This window comes from Abrus precatorius, unplaced genomic scaffold (genome assembly GCF_003935025.1).
Source record: "Abrus precatorius isolate BTA unplaced genomic scaffold, Abrus_2018 Scaffold6, whole genome shotgun sequence".
Taxonomy (NCBI): Eukaryota; Viridiplantae; Streptophyta; class Magnoliopsida; order Fabales; family Fabaceae; genus Abrus; species Abrus precatorius.
Window position 1 is genome coordinate 21669594 of NW_020874406.1, and position 17497 is coordinate 21687090.

The 17497-nt window shown below is 33.5% G+C and overlaps 3 protein-coding genes across 3 annotated transcripts; 2 read left to right on the plus strand and 1 right to left on the minus strand.

Moving 5' to 3' along the window:
* Positions 1–2233: 2233 nt before the first annotated feature.
* Positions 2234–4364, plus strand: LOC113870388 (probable WRKY transcription factor 72). The gene is made up of 3 exons (XM_027506983.1): positions 2234–2785; positions 3067–3180; positions 3582–4364. Exons 1-3 carry the CDS (start codon positions 2234–2236, stop codon positions 4362–4364), a joined length of 1449 nt encoding a protein of 482 aa, XP_027362784.1.
* Positions 4365–6698: 2334 nt separating this feature from the next.
* On the plus strand, positions 6699–8898 carry LOC113868724 (SNF1-related protein kinase regulatory subunit gamma-1-like). Its single transcript, XM_027504565.1, has 5 exons — positions 6699–6880; positions 6972–7414; positions 7663–7929; positions 8005–8177; positions 8585–8898. The coding sequence occupies exons 1-5, from the start codon at positions 6712–6714 to the stop codon at positions 8862–8864; spliced, it is 1332 nt and encodes a 443-aa protein (XP_027360366.1). The 5' UTR covers positions 6699–6711; the 3' UTR covers positions 8865–8898.
* LOC113868723 (pentatricopeptide repeat-containing protein At2g02750) lies at positions 7407–10920 on the minus strand. The gene has a single exon (XM_027504564.1). The coding sequence runs from the start codon at positions 10893–10895 to the stop codon at positions 8967–8969; it is 1929 nt and encodes a 642-aa protein (XP_027360365.1). The 5' UTR covers positions 10896–10920; the 3' UTR covers positions 7407–8966.
* Between the last annotated feature and the right edge of the window lie 6577 nt (positions 10921–17497).

Consider the following 17497-nt stretch of genomic DNA (forward strand, 5'->3'; position numbering starts at 1 on the left):
ATATTCAAGTTATGAAACTTTTCTATTTATACTTATTTTTTATAATTTTTTAACAAGTACTTGTAAAAGTTAAAAATTAAATAAAAATAAATTTAATTTCTTTCATAAACTAAATTGATTAATATTTATTTATTTTAAATTTATCTTATTTAAGTTTTCTAAACTTGATAAATAGTTTTAAAATTATAAAAAATTATTTATTTTTATATTATTTTTTATAAGTATTTATTTATAAACTTATTCAATTTGGTTTCTAATGAACTAATTTTTTGGGATAGACTCTACTCGTATATAAGTCATAATAATTGATATTTTCATTAAAAGTTGGGCTAATAAAAAAAAGTTACATATAAACTGAATTAAAGTATAATTTGTCGAATAATATAATACGTCAAATACTAACAAGTGAGTAAAGGCAATGGAGTAATTAAGGGAAAGCCTTGTTAAAGAAATTGACAATGTTACAAGTCACACATTATTCTTAAATACGTATTTAAATTATGATGTTCTCTTGTAACATACCGAAGTCACCACATATAAAGTGAATAAGTCATTACTTTGATATTTAAAATTAATTATAAGGATTATTTACTTTAGTCTCCAATTTTATAAAATATAATTTTAAAAATTATTAGTCTTGGATTTTTTTTGTTAACATTAAAAATAAAAGTAATTTTTTTTAAAAAATAACTATAAATATGTTTGAAATAACTTATAAAGAACTTATATTATTAATTATTTTTATATAACTTATTAAAATAAGATATTTTTAATTTATTCTAACAGGTTTTGATGGTTAGATTAACATAATTGTTATTTAAAAATTAAATAAGTACTTATACTAACGTAGACTCAAAATAAGTTTCTTGACACTGATGTCTTGAAGCTGAAATTATATTGGGACATGGATCTACCCTTTCTCCTGTTTTCCTGGACCAATGTTTGAAATCAGAGCACACAGGAATAATGATTTGGTCATGGTTAACGTTGTAAGTTGTTGGTATATTACATCGATTGGACTTCGTAATGAGCATCATATTTGTACAGTGTAATTTTTGTTTCACATTACTGTTATTTTACATCACTTTAGACTAATTATAATGGAGGTCGCAAAACAGTTTCATATCTCAAAAATTGCACATTTTTTACACTTTTCCTTTGAAAAAAAGAAGAATGTATATTTAAACTATGTCTTTATTCATTATTCTAAAAAAAAGTGTAATGAAAATAGAGGTAATCCTTTAAGATAGTCCTTTAAAATTAGCGATTTCGTTAATTAACATCAATCATTAGAACTTATTTTAAGTATATAAAATTAATATATTTTTATTAAAAGATTACTGTTAATATTTTTTTAAATATATATTATCGTATTAATCTTTCAAAAAAAATTATTTTTAATTAGTCCTTTAAAAATATAAAATAATCATCAAAATAATAATTTTTTTTATCATTACTTTAATTCCTACTTTTTTTTAATAATATTAAATTTAAAACATTAGTTAAAAAGAAAAATATTCTAAGTAAAATACAAATAAAATCTGATACATACTATTCTTTTTACACTTACCTTTATACTTATTAGAAAATAGCTTATTTTACTATTTCTCCTTTATCTTTTAATTGAGTAATTTGATACTTTCTAATAGAGTATAAAAACATATTTAATTTTAAAGTGTTACTAAATAAAAAATAAAAAAAAATATGTTGAGACTCCCTAATGAAGTAAATTGGCACCATGAAACAAAATAAACTTCAAATCATATATTAACATATTTAAATTTATGTATATAAATATATATTTTTTTAATCAACGGGGCTAAAAGCCCAAATTTATGTATAAATATTATAAATTTATATTTACTTCAATTTTATAAATTATAACATATGCGTTGTTTACAAACTTTTCATATGTTTCCACACGCAGTATAACTCTAGTCATCCCTCTAAACCCATCAAGTGTCAAAGGAGCAAAGCATACACACGTTTGCGCCGATATAATTACCACTTTTCCTTTCCTAAGAGTATAAAGTAATGAATTGCATCTTTAGCCTGTGTTTAGAATTCTTATAAAATCCCGTGCCTACTTCTCCTTTCAATCTTCATTGAGTAAAACTCAGAACAACCTTTTTCATATTCCTCTTCTCTCTTTTGCTCTCTGTTATCACATACAAAAGAAACAGATAGTCTCTAATATTATAGTTGCATCTTTTGTGTGTTATGATTAACCAACATGCAGGATCAAAAGCTTGAATCAACTAAGGGGGAAATGGGAGAGGCTAGAGAAGAAAACAAGAGGTTGAAGTTCTTATTGGAGCGGCTTGTAAATGATTATCAATCACTACAAACAAACTTCTTTGACATCCTTCAGCAAGATAAACCCGAAGATGCCACAAAAGCTAAAGGTATAACAACTAGGCATGAAGAAAATGAAGAAAGTGACCTTGTCTCACTTTCTCTAGGGATATCATCCCAAGGGAAGCATACCATGGAGGAGGAAAAGAATAGTAATATAGCTGAAAAGAGAGAATATAGAAGCATGGATAAAAAACTTGCACTTGGGTTAGATATTAATTTTGACCCTATAATTGATCCAGCTGAAGCTGTAAATAATTCCAGCTCTGAAACTAGCTTTGGTGAGGAAAGGAAGGAGGAGCCAAATGAGATGTGGCCCCCCAGTAAAGTTTTCAAGACAAAGAAAACTGGGGAAAAAAGTGAAGCTTCTCAACATATTCAGCTCAAGAAGGCTAGGGTTTCTATCAGAACCAGATGTGATACCCAAACGGTTAGTAAGCTATTCAAACTAATGCTAATTATTGACAATACATGCAATAGGTTTGGTTTTTGTTCCAATATATAACGTTTTATATAATCTTAAATTAAAGAAACCAAACCCTAATGAAATCCAATATTGGAAGCTAAGAGAAAATAAAAACCTAAATTAAATGAAGGGACGAATTAGTTTTATGAATTGTAATTGGATTATTGTCTTCCTATGCGTTGCAATATTGTAGTTCGTTGACTTCTATTAAAGCTGAAATTAAAAATTTTCCAATTTTTTTACAGATGAATGATGGATGCCAATGGAGAAAATATGGACAGAAAATAGCAAAAGGAAATCCATGCCCCCGAGCTTATTATCGATGCACTGTGTCACCATCATGTCCTGTAAGAAAACAGGTAGGTGACTTTTCTAATGGTAATGGTTGAGTTATATTATTTTTACAACAATATTTTCTTTTTCTTTTTCATCGCATCACTTATATTTTCACCTTCTCTCTCTTTTCTTTTTTCGTTTCTCTAATTTGTAAAAAAAAAACTGTACACACATTTATTATATAAATATCATTTCTCAATTTTTTTCGATAATTAATTAAGAATAGACAATGGAGGGAATGGAATTCACAATGAATATAATATGATACATGCATTATTCATATATTATTGTTAATTCCAATTTCTTTCAGTTTGCTTTAAAAGAATGGTTGAATGATTTTTGACTATTTATGATTTCAAATTAAGCTCAAAAGATTTGAACAAAAATTAGTAATTAACCTTACTTTTTGCTTCTAATTTTTCAGGTGCAAAGATGTGCTGAGGATATGTCCATATTGATTACCACCTATGAAGGAACCCACAGTCATCCACTTCCTACGTCAGCAACTGCAATGGCCTCCACAACTTCTGCTGCCGCTACATTACTTCAATCTCCCTCACTGAGTTCACAAGGACTAGAAAATTCAGCTATAGCCTCCATCATCAACTCTAGTGCTGCTTACAACCCCAATGCTCTAAACTTCTCAACGTACCAAATTTCAAAACCACATCAATTCTACTTCCCCAACTCTTCTATTTCCACCTTAAATTCACACCCCACAATCACTTTGGACCTTACAACACCCCCAACTTCCTCAAATTCAGGAAATTTTACCTCAACCTTCTCTTTCATGCCAATATACTCATCAACAAACCTCAATTTTTCCTCATGTTTCTCTCCTCTACAATCTAGTATGCCACATTCTCCATGGAGCAGTTATAGTGGTTATTTCAATACAAAAACACTACCCCAAAATAGAAACCAAGGCGGTTACTTGGTAAACACTGGAAAGCAACCATTTCAGGAGCATCCCCATCAACCTATTTACATGAGCAACCACACCATTTCTCAACAGTCTTTGCCTGCAACCAAGGCAATCATCACAAGTAACCCAAATTTTCAATCAGTATTAGCAACTGCTCTCACAGCATGTGTTGGCAGTGAAGCTGGGGGTGGTAGGTTAAGAGAAACTCGTGTTCTTGAGAGTGCAGAACTGAACTTAAAGTTAAGTAGTGGAAATGTGTCCTACACTTCTAGCCAAAAATAGCAAAGAATGTGTATCATCAATGTACTTGAATATGTCTTCCGCTGCTCTTAATTCTCAACAAGAAAACTAGATTATATTTGCACCACACAATTACCAGTTTCTAAAAGTGTGTCTGGCTAGTCTTCGACTACACGTACACGTAACCAGCTCTTGGAGCAATGAAAGTGAAACAACTTAAAACCATTTTTGCAATGCCAAAGGGTTCATCAAACGAGTGGTTGACATAGCCTACAACGGACATGCAAAAGGTTACATCTACAGTTTTTCATATTTTGTTTTGGCTAGTACTAAATGGAAGGACTTCGATTATCAGTTTTCAAGGCCGTTCAAAAATTCAATTAAGAGTATATAGCACACGGTAATATCATTTTCCTTTGTATAATGAACGAAGTTGTTACTTTGCCAATAAACATATTATCATTATTATTATTAAACGGATTTGATAATATGAAGCATCCTTCCCGTACCATTTGAGTTGATGAAGTTCCCTTTAAGTTTGGAGGCGGAGTCTGTTAATGCTAGCATATGGCTACTAGCGAGACTCGACGCTAATTACGATAACAAGTAAACAAAATGTGAACGAAAAAGAGATCATGTAAACTTTTGGGAATTATGAGAAGATGACAAGCCGCTTAGATAATGAAATAAGATCAAACTTCCCACATTATTATGCTCTTTTTCATGTTAATGGTATTATGTGAAAATCATTAACTAGAAAAGGATACAATTATGAACATCAAGATAAGCAAATTTCGTTGCATTCGGTTGTAAATCCTCGACCCAGTAGTTATCTCCCAAAACGAGACACATGCAATAGACTGCACAACTTGGTTTCGTTCTCCTCTAACATGAAATGGGGGCTTATTTTAATTGCAAATCCAAGCAGAACCCTTCTATTTTTGTGTCATAACGGGACCAAAGTATCTAAATTACTTTTTGTATCATCTTTCTTTCTCTTTTTTTTTTTTTTTTTTTGGGTTAGCCATATCACCTTTTTTATTGTCGATTTCAGAATTTAATTTTTAATAATTTTTAATAATTTTATAATTTGGAAAATTAAGTTTTAAGTTATCTATAAAATATTTTTTTAAATTAATCTTCAGAATGTATTAACCACACTTCTAAAATAATTTTCAGAAATTAAATTTCAAAAGTGACAAGTGTAAATAGTAATCTCCATGACTGTTTTACATTTACATCTCACCCCCCATTAGATACATGGGCCATTGGGCTAAGGGCGAATTTTGGGCCTTGTATGTCAAGATTTGAGGTAAGATGTTGACAAAATAAAAACTGAGGTATGACACGATCAAACCATCATAGTGCTTCTAAGGGTTGCAAAGCAATTAGCAGTTTACAAATGGTTGAACCAGCCTTTGACACTCGTCCTATAACAACACGTGGCATAGCTAGCAACCCCCAGCAGTCATTAGAAAAAAAAAACTACATATAACCGCTTCTCCAATATAGATCACAGAAACAAGAAATAAAACTGTAACGGGGGTCTGAATCCATTGCCATTCACACGCTGATAGGTACGTCAAGTTCAACCTTTCACCATCTGTTTCTCTCTTTCTGGCTTCAAATCAAAATCTATTTTTCATGCATTACAATTTAGAAGCATTGCATGGAGCAGTTTAAAACTGTATAACGTTTGTTTATTGATTTTTGCAGTTGACATAATCAGTTTCATGTTTCTGTATCCTAGGATAAACAATTTCTTCATCAAAATAGTAATTTAAATTCACTCGTTATGATATACAATTCTTTTGATTTAGCCATGCCAATCAAACATTAGATTATGTGGAAATGGCAGTGGTGGCCTGTGATATATATATATATATGATTTAGGATATGAATCATTTTGTTTGATTACTAACTAGTTCATCTAGAGGATGAACGGATCGAAGAGTTGTATAACGGAATCTTGCAGGAGGTATCATACAAAGTCACTCCCATATGAATATAGAACATAACACATGGCCTTGCCACATGAAACCATGCGATCCAGCCATCAAAGGCTTTCAGTCACTTGTCATATAAACAAAATCCTAGGGGGTGATTAAGATCAAATAGATGAATGAACCGAAATGACAATAGAATTACTTATATCTTCATAAGTTCAAAAGAAGCGTTTTGTCCGGTGCGGTCGCAAGAGTTGAGCATTTATAATGTCACCACAAGAACTCTCTCTCTCTTTCTCTCTCTCTCTCCATATATATATATATATTGAAAAATGTGACAAAGCCTATGGCTAAATAGACAGGGTCTAGATATTTCAGTTCTGAAATTTCATGAATATTATTGAAACATGAATTAATATCAACATGTGTCTTTAGTTCCAAATATGGCGCAAGCACAAGAGTTCAGAACAACAACCACACTTTCAAAGTGCGATACCTACTTTGAAACCATACAATCCAGAAAGAAACTACCACTGACATTGCAGGAGACGTTGACAGATGCATTTGCAAAGATACCTGTTTCTTCTTTTCCAGCAGTTCCTAGTGGAAAAGGTAAGGGGTTAACAATCAATATCACCTTGTGCATTTAATGAGACAAAGATCTCCAAGGCCAAAAACACTAACTTGTAAAACACTTCGGTAGTGATTGAAATTCTAGCAGACACGCCCATTGGTGAAGCAGTCAAGATTCTATCTGAAAGTAACATTTTAGCAGCTCCAGTTAAAGACCCAGATGCAGCTACTACTTTGAATTGGAGAGACAGGTACCTTGGTGTAATAGATTATTCAGCAATTGTTCTGTGGGTGCTGGAGGGTGCAGAACTTGCTGCAGTTGCCCTATCAGCGGGTACAGCAACAGCAGCTGGAGTTGGTGCAGGAGCCATTGGTGCTTTGGGAGCACTAGCATTGGGAGTGACAGGTCCTGCCGCAATCGCTGGGCTAACTGCTGCAGCAGCAGGTGCTGCAGTGGCAGGTGGCATTGCTGCAGAAAAAGGGATGGGCAAAGATGCTCCTCAAGCTGCTGATAACCTGGGAGAGGACTTTTACAAAGTAATACTGCAAGAAGAACCCTTCAAGTCAACAACGGTAAGCATGATAAAGGCAGAGGTTCTGTAGTTAACTGCAAGTTCTTGTCTTGAATGCTAGGTTTTCTGTTTCTTGGTATGAGCATTTTTCCTCCTTGGCTCTTTTAACCAAATAGTGATGACTGATTGACAGTTTGTACATAATCCATTAGATATTTTTTTTCTTTTATATAAATTTGCTAATTACGGGCAACTAAATCCTTTTCTTTGCTCCACAAAGGTATATATTTTGTTGATTTTTGGTTTCAGGTGCGATCCATACTTAAATCGTATCGATGGGCGCCTTTTGTTCCAGTTGCAAGGAATAGCGCTATGTTGACTGTCCTGCTGCTTCTCTCAAAGTATAGGCTGAGGAATGTACCTGTGATAGAACCAGGTAAACCTGACATTATAAACTTCATTACTCAGTCTGCAGTTGTCCAAGGTCTCGAGGGATGCAAAGGAAGAGATTGGTTTGACAGCATTGCGGGAAAGCCTATAGATGCTCTGGGGCTTCCATTTATGTCTACAGATGAGGCAAGGATTGGTGTTTTAAATTTTCAGCTGTCCTCGTCTTGAAGGTTTAAAAACTTCATTTTTCTTCCTGTTCAGGTTATTAGCATCCAGACCAATGAATTGATTCTTGAAGCTTTCAAGCAGATGAAGGATAATCAAATTGGTGGTCTTCCTGTGGTAGAGGGGCCAACGAAGAGAATTGTTGGAAACTTAAGCATTCGAGACATCAGATACTTGCTGCTAAGGCAAGAGCTTTTCACCAATTTTAGGTAAGTCAAAGCAACAAATCTTGAACCTGCATGGAAATTTTTTCGATCCTCCATCCATAATCCCTCCTCTTTACAGCAAAAAATCTGACATGTACGGTCATTTTTTCCTAATTAATTTTTTGAAAGAAAAAAAATGCTAAGAAACATATACAAGATACTAGCATTTTAGATAAAAATGAAAAAGAAGATAATCAAATAAGAACCAAGTTTAAAAAGAATATTAATCAACCAGGTTCATATGATTAGCTACTTAACAGACATGAGTCTGAATGTGTATGAGTGAGGTGATTTTTTCTTTTAATTCAAGGTAAAAAAAAACAATGGTTCCCACCCGTGGCCATCACATAAGCTTGTAAGGGCCCTTACTAAAATCGTCTCCTTCACCATTCTTTTATTTTGACTTTCAGGAAACTCACTGTGATGGATTTCATAAACCAAATTGCCTCTATATCCCCACAAACTGGAAAAGTTACACGACCCATAACATGCAAGCCTGACTCAACACTGCAGAGCGTGATCCATACTCTTGCTTCTCAGTCTATTCACAGGATTTACGTGGTAGATGAACAGGATGAAGTAGTTGGAGTCATTACACTGAGAGACGTAATCTCGTGTTTTGTCACTGAACCTCCTTACCATTTTGATGATTACTATGGATTTGCAGTGAAGGAGATGTTGAATCAGTGATTTTTACGGAAGTTCAAATAGATGAAACATTCCATATGTAACAAACTCTTATGTTATCAGATAAAACATTTCATTTACAGTTTTTCTACATATAAGTATTTCTCACGCAACTTCTATCATGCTAAAGCCAGAGAGTTTGTCCAATCCTTTATCTGTGATCATCCTTCTTATCCTTTCTACTTCCTTCCATCTTCCCAACTCAGCATATATGTTAGACAAGACCACCAAAGGAGCCGGGTTTTCTGGTTCTATATCTAGAAGCTTCATGGCCACTTCTTCCCCAAGATTAGAATCTAGGTAACCCCTACATGCACCAAGCAAAGAAGCAAAAACTGATGCAGGAGGCTCTGCCAGTTCCTGCACCAAGTCTCGAGCTTCACCCAATCGACCAGACCGACCCAAAAGATCAACCATGCAACCAGAATGCTCAGGCCTTTGCTGCAAGCCATACTCTCTTCTCATCATTCTGAAAACATGTAATCCTCTGTCAACCTGACCCGTGTGGCTGCAAGCAGATAAAACACTAACAAATGTTGCACTGTTTGGTTGAACCATTTCTTCCAGCATTTTATCAAAGATTTCAAAGGCAGATTCGTGATCTCCATTTCTTCCATACCCTCCTATCATTGCATTCCAAAATGCCGGGTCATAAGGTTTTGCATCAAACTGGTCAAAAACTCCCCGTGCCCGCGAAGCATGCCCACATTTCATGTACATGTCAACAAGAGCAGTTGCCAAGAAATCATCCATATTAACGTTAATCCTTATAATATATCCATGTACCTCTTTTCCATGTCCTAATACACACGAATCCGCACACGCCGACAAAAGACTTGTAAGAATTTTCAAACACGGAGTCACTCCAGTAGACTGCATTTTCCTTAAGTACTTGAAAGCCTCCACACGCACACCCTGTTTTGCAAACCCACTGATCATTGAATTCCAAGTTGCTGAATCAGGTTGCAGCCCTTCACCCTCCATCCTCTGAAACATATCAACAGCTCTCTCACTCTGTTCATTCAACATCATTCCCGCAATCATGGAGTTCCAAGTGATCAAATTCCTTCTCTCCCCTTCAACCGCTGAAAAGACATCAAAAGCAGAACGCCAAAAACCACACTTCGAATACATATCCACGAGTGCAGTCACCACCATAACCTCTTCACCTGCTTTAAGTTTCACTGTAAGCCCATGAACCTGCCTTCCAAAACGAACATACAAGAGGCTAACACACGCAGAAAGAACAGACACCAACGTCACTGAATTAATTCTATGCTCTAAACACTCCTTCCCCCTCATCATCTCCTTAAACACATCCAAGGCCAAACGAGGAACACCATTCTGAAACAAACCCGAAATGAAAGCATTGTAACTCACCACATTTTTCAATAACAACTTATCAAACACCTTAGTCGCAGAAACTAACTCTCCACACTTCGAATAAGCAGTAACAAGCGCGGTGGCAACATAAACATCCAATTCAACCCCTAACTTAAATGCACAGCAATGCAACTGCGCAACGTGGTTAGTATCCACGTTAGTAGCAGCGAGCAAACACGCGACAGTGACGGAGTTGGGTCTCAAGGACACCAACCCAACTCGCTGGAACAGAGCAAGAGCTTCTCCTCGACGCCCGTTTCGCGAAAAACCAGAAAGCGCGGCGTTGAGAGAAGCAAGGTTTGGTTGGGGCATTTCGTCGAACACCTTGCGTGCGTCGAGAAAGAAGCGACGGTTGGAAGCGTAGGCGGCGGTGAGGGCTGAGGAGGCATGTGGGTCAGAATAAAAACCGGTTTTGAGGAGATGGGTATGGAGGATTTGGGCGTTGGAAGGAGAACAGAGTTTGGTGCATGCTTTGAAGAGAGTGGGGAAAGTGAAGGAGTGAAGAGTGGTGGAAGAAGAGTGGAGTTGTGAGAAGAGGTGAAGGGCTTCTTTGTAAAACCCTTCTGCTACCAGTTTTGTTAGTGTTATGTGATCGCTTCTCATGGAATGCTTATTATGGTGGCTACCCCATGTTACTCTGTTATACTGCATGTTTTTTTTTTTTTTGTCAATGTTATTCTATGCTGCATTCAAATGGTTCAATTCGTAATGGACGATTACCCTTTTCGAAAATGTCACTGTCTAATTAATATAGTTAACAAAATTTTACAAATTAGAAATTTTTGACGGATTTGTTTAAGCTTTTAAAAAATTATGATGTACGTAAAAGAGTGATTTGTTTCTTAGAAATTTTATATAATAGAATTAATTTTTCATTTATTTTGTAATTAAGAGTGTTCACAAACGGATCAATTTAATGTAAAAAGTGTAAAATAAAACTAAAAAACAATAAAATGAGTTATTTATTAATAATAATAATAGATCAAATTTTAAATTTTATTGCTCGATGCTGCAGTCAATCAGGGTTAATCATCAATTCACACTTACTCTCCTCTCTTCCTTTCCTGATTCCCTCTTTCTCCCACTCCAACTCTCTTTTTACTCCTCTCCTCTTCTCCTCGTTACCAACTACTCTACCCCTTTTGTTTTACTACTTTGTGTACATACTTGCAAAATGAAACTAGGCAGTGATGTTGATCTCAGAGGGCTAGCAGAAGATACAGAGCTCTTCACAGGTGCTGAACTGGAGCTGCTACTGTTGTTTGTGACCATCATTTCCAAATATCAAAGAATTCTTTAAAACCAGCATTAACAAAATTAGAAATTCATTCATACTCATCTTTTATGAAGACTTCATCTAGAACTTTGTCTAGCCATTTTGAATTAGGTAAAAACAAAGAATAATAGGTTTGATCATTTTTCTATAGTTAACATTGAGGTTGTTAGTTGTGAGAATAATAGCATTATATATATTTAATAATAATAGTAATAAACTTGATAAAGGAGTAAATTATACTTCATCCAGTAGTGAGTTTATTTTATTCAAAAGATATTTATGAATGTGATTTTGCTTAATCGATGTTCATATTGTTCAAATAATATCTTTGTATTTTTCATCATCTATGTGCTCTATCTTGGTATTGTTTTCTTTTTTCTTTCACGAGTTTGTAAATCTCACATTCATAAAATGTTAAGATTTAGTTCTACTATCTATAAATATGTATCTTAACAATATTCATCTTTTATATTATAGCAGTGAACACTCTCTTGAAATTTTGTTGATAGCTTTGGTAAGACTGAACTTCTGATAGTTGAATTTGTTTGATTGCCATATTTAAATGTATCATCGTTATAACTGAAGCATCATGGCTCTCCTGGTAACATAACATCAGAACAAGTTTTAGAAATTAATGAACTGTGATAAGTGACAACTCTATCAAAAATCATGTTGAATGACAAACCTTAATTACTGCAACAGTTGCCTCTTGACATATCAATATACAAACATCTGTCAATTGAGCTAGTTCTTTAATGCTAACATCAGAGTCACATGGGATTTTATGCAAATGAATGCGAAATATTTCTTCACTGTCCACCTCATTTAGAGGTCCAACATATAGCAGAGCATCCTGTATGTAAGCGTCTTTTGTCAATCAATTAAAATTTAAGCTATTTATACAAGTCATTCACCTTTGTTTATCCGCATGTGCAATGTGAGTAAGACACAGAATAACAGAATAGATAGAATACCGGGCCTCAAAAGGGCAGCGTTGATCTTGTCTGGCCTATTTGTAGCAGCTATGATGGTAACATTAACTATTTGATGCAGACTTGGCACAAATGAAGTTTTCATCAAAAGAAAAAATGACTTCTTGATGTGATCCTAAGAGCCAGAAGTCCACACACACACACACATATATATATATACACACACGCTTTTTGTATTTGCTTTGTTCATATTTGGACCTTGTATTTTGGTTATGAGCCTGGGAAGCCTATATATATATATATATATATACACACACACACAGTTTTTGTATTTGCTTTATTCATATTTAGCTTAATTTAGTTTTGGACCTTGTATTTTGGTTATGAGCCTGGGAAGCTTTAAGGTAGAGTCTCTTGTATTTTTGTTTAGGCATGCATTGGGCTATGTTTAAGGACATGTATTCAGCCCAACTCTCATCCCCTTATTACTTGTTCATGGCCTATTAAAGATGTATTTGGTCTTGAGTTAGCTTACCTATATATAGGCTAACTACCTTGTAAAATTTAAATTGAAATTCATTTGTATGATTTTCTCACTTTTGCTCTTTAGGAATTCTCTCTAAAATTCTTTAGGATCCACTTATATTGTCATAGAATTCCTCCATGTGGTGAGGTAAAGAGACTTATCTCTCTAATCCTTCAGAGTAGTGTCATTCATTCTTAATCCATTGTTTTTTTCTTTCTACTTAAATTTTTTTTCTCTTTTGATTCTTTCAAAATTTGAGATCCACTTCTTCTTCTATAACAAATTTGGCTCAGTTTTCATAGATTGCACAAACAAGGAAGTGTTGTTCATCCTCTTGAAGATCCGTTTCATTGGTCTTTCTTAAAGAATGCTTCAAGAAACTCATCACCTCAACAAAGTTCAAATAATAATTGATTTCACAAAAATTCATTTTCAGACCAACATGTTGAAGTCATACACAAGTTGAATGAGGCCTAAGCAGTTTATCAGTCCTCTTACATCATAAGCAATATATATTTAAGTAATGTTCTACTGCTCGAGATGCATCACCAACCAACCAACTCAACAAGAAGTTGACTCATGACCCAATCTAACACTGAAACACTGTCACTTTACTTCTCACGAGTTACAGCAAACCATCTATTTCATCAAAAAATACCATTGAGGGCATTGGCCCTTGGTTTTCACAAATAATGATGCAACAAGTCTTCTCAGATTTGCCAATCCATTTTGTTGAAGAGTTCAGGACCCTTAACTGCAAGAAAATTCAGCCTTACTTTGGAAGCAACTACTCGTCTTGTGAAGATTTTACTACATCTTGGATGCCCAAACATTAGTGCACCCATTGGAAAGTGAGTCCCAATACGACTAAATGTATCATGGTGCTTCTATGGCTATTCTATTGCTTCCATCAATTGAGTTTTGACCTTCTTTTGCCTCCCAACATCTTCCCAGTTAACCTTTAGAACCTCAAGGATTAACTAAGTAGACACAAAATTTGACAACCACAATATCATACTTCACTTTCTATTTCAATTTTCAATGTAGTTTTTTAGGTGTTTGATGAAACTCTCAATCTTACCAAGTTCCTAAAAAATAAATGAAGTTCTAATACCAAACGTTGGAGCTAATATAAAGATACTAGTTAAATTTTGTCTTGTATTTTAAAAATTCAATATTCTAAAATCAGAGATTCTATATTTTATAATCTAAGTTATGATTTTGTGACATGCTAAGTTGTAGTTGGTAGTTATCTGGTATGGATCCTGTGAAAACTATCACAATAATTAATCCTAGTCTGAATTTGTAGTTAGCTTTTTTAACATCAATATTTTGGCCCATAAAGCTCTGATTTCCCCGATCTAGCGGATTTTTCAGCCCATAAGATTTTTAATTAATTGGACCTTTTGGTCCACAGGATCACAGATGGACGAGGAACAGAGCTTAGCCCGTTGAACCAAGTATTACTGAAAATTGTTGAATTAAGTCACGTCAAGATGTTATAAATTTAGTCACCCTAATTAATTAAGTCAAATCGTGCTTTTGTTACAGCAATATAATCAAACTTTTGATTGGTCACTTTAAATAAATCCCACCCAAGAGCTTTTTGTAAAGCTGAAAGTTACTTTCTGGAGATTGGATGGCAAGTTTCGTAATTTCACAGAGCCCTTCCACTCTTCTATTGTTGATCTTCTGCTCCTTTTGTCTTTAATTAAGGAGATAAAGGTTGCGACTTGCAATGTTCATGCCAATAAAAGCTCTCAGTGAAGAAATAACAATATAGCACACACCATTACTTCAGATAAGCTATTTTATTTACAAATTTTCAATAAAAATTTGATATGACAATTCCTCACCAATTTGTCAATATTCTGATATACTCCTCCTTCTCTTCCTCTTGATGCCTACCCATTATGAAGTAGACTTCGGTGGTGGACTCAGTTGTTTATTTCACCCTTTAAATATTCTTGTTCTTGCATAAATATGGTTTAATTATAAATTCAATTCTTACACTTGATTTTTTTATTTCTATATAAAAAAATATATTTTAATTTTTGTATAAAAAATGGTTACAAATTAGTTTGTATTATTTATTCAAGTTAGAATAATATTAAATTATATTTTATATACTAAATTATTTTTATTTTAATTATTATACCTGTACTTTATGTTGGCCCTTCGTATTAAAAAGCTATAATTTAGTTCCTATATATGAGATATTATAGGTACATTAAAAGTACATTAATGCTATTATAACTTCAAAAATAAGAGGAATAAAATTATAATTTTTAATATAGAAACTAAAATATAAATTATTTTCATATAAAAGAAAAAAAAACAGTTAAGTAGTGTAGAAACTAAAATTATAATTTAAACAGTCAAAGCTGGTGGTCATATTGATATATAGCAGTAATGGTTTGCTCTTCTTTTCCAACAACTAGTCTCACACACCGTATGAGACAAAGGATACATAAATCGAGTTATAAGATGATTAGTACATGAGGTCAGTAAATTAATGACAAATCCTCTTATTGAGGGAAAACTAATATCATGTTGAAGGTGGAACAAATGATGATTGATTTCCAATGTTGCATTGACATGGGTACAATACTGGCTAGTACCCTGTATACATATACGAAATATTTTTAAATCCATGGTAAAAAGGATAGATAATTAAAAAAAAATCTAATATCTACTGAAAAATAGGGCCATTTTGAGGATAAATGGCCCATGCATATCCAACACAAAAATTTAAATTATTTGCTTCTGTTTCCTTCAATTGAAATCGTTAAAAAAAAATCTTTTTAAAAATATAATACTTTGTCTCAATTAAAGGAAGACGGAAGGAAACTTATAAAGAGACAGGTGATTCAGATTTAACTTAACACTAATGTCCAAGCAATATTAATACAATTAATATACAATGGTAGTGCTGAATATTTTGAGCTATGGAATATATCAGTTAGCTTGACAAGATAGATTTTAGTCGTATGACCATAACGATAACAAAGCTTTATTCTATTATTAGATAAGGTTAATTACAGGAATTACATTAAATCCAATATTAAATTTGGTTAAGAATTAAATTCTCTAAAATATTATTTATGTTGAAATCTGCTGGTTACAAATATTCATGCAAATATCTTAATATATTTGGTTAGAAAGAAAGGGTGGAAAGGAAACAAAGAAGCACCTGCATGTTTGTTCCTCATTTATACAAAGTTCAAGAAAGAGTTAAAAAAACCAAGAAAAAGCTGTCACTACTCACTACCTCTGAGTTTTCCATTGTCATTGTTTGGAAAAGTTGTTAAGTAGCATGCCTTTTAAACATTAGTTGCCTGCGCATTTTGCTAGAGATTCTCACGTGCAAGAATCAAAAGACTTTTACCTGAAGCATTGGATATATTCCTTTTTTAAGCGTGAAATGATTGTTAGGAACTTTGGTTAAACTAGTGGATGTCTGTCAAAGGATTTAAAAGCATATATAGATGTAGAAATTGACCATTTTGGTGGAGAAAGTGGGTGTGAGGTGTCACTCACTGCTTTGTATCCCATCACTTTATGCTCCCTTTCTTACTAGTGCAAATGGGTATATTTCTTACCGCGTAAGAGAATTTATCTACATGCTTCCAGACAGCGACTCAAAGTTGGGTACAAGATTTTTATTAGCTTTAAAGGTTCAATTGAATGTTTATACAATTAAAGGGACTACCTTTACATGCATACCAAGTTACCAACTAGGAAAAATATCATTCAAAGTTGAAATATTCTGCTGAAGTTGGAGATTTCAAAGAATAAGTCCTGCCCTTAATGTTCATAATCATGGTAACATTGGATTAATTTGACGGATTGTGAATGTGCCTAAGTCATGTGACAAAAATAAATGTGACTGTATGTGGAATGCTTTTATTTTTATCCTGGCTATGCCCATATACAAAGAACCTTCTTGTGCAGGGGTAATTAGTTCAGTTCTTGCCATTTCTATGATATCAAATATTGAATAGTCCTTATTGCCTACATGTCCATATGAATTTAAATCTATGCATAAAATTCAAAATTGAAAAAGCGAACCTTTTTTGGCCTAGGAAACTCAAGATAAAATTAGCTTCTATCTGATAATGTTTACGAAATCTAATACTACTCATTTCCTCACTTTACCTAATTGTCAAATAGACTTCCTTTGTTCCCTTTTTCTTAACATGGAATTAATTACTTTTCTTGCTCACTGAACTAAAAGGCATTTGTCATGTAAACCTGAATACTGAAAAAAAATGATCAATGCAATCAAAATCTTCCTAACGAATTAGGTAATAAAACCATATTACAAAGGCTAATGCATCTAACATAATCTAAACAAATTAGCCCAAATCCTACCCCTGTCTATAAATAAACATGCTGATAGTGTAACCCAATGATTGTCCCAAAATTATCGTATCAGAAGTATAACAATGAAAAAGAAGCTCTTTTCCTGCAAAATCTTCTTTTTCTCAGAAAAAAGAAATTATGTATTTTATTTCAG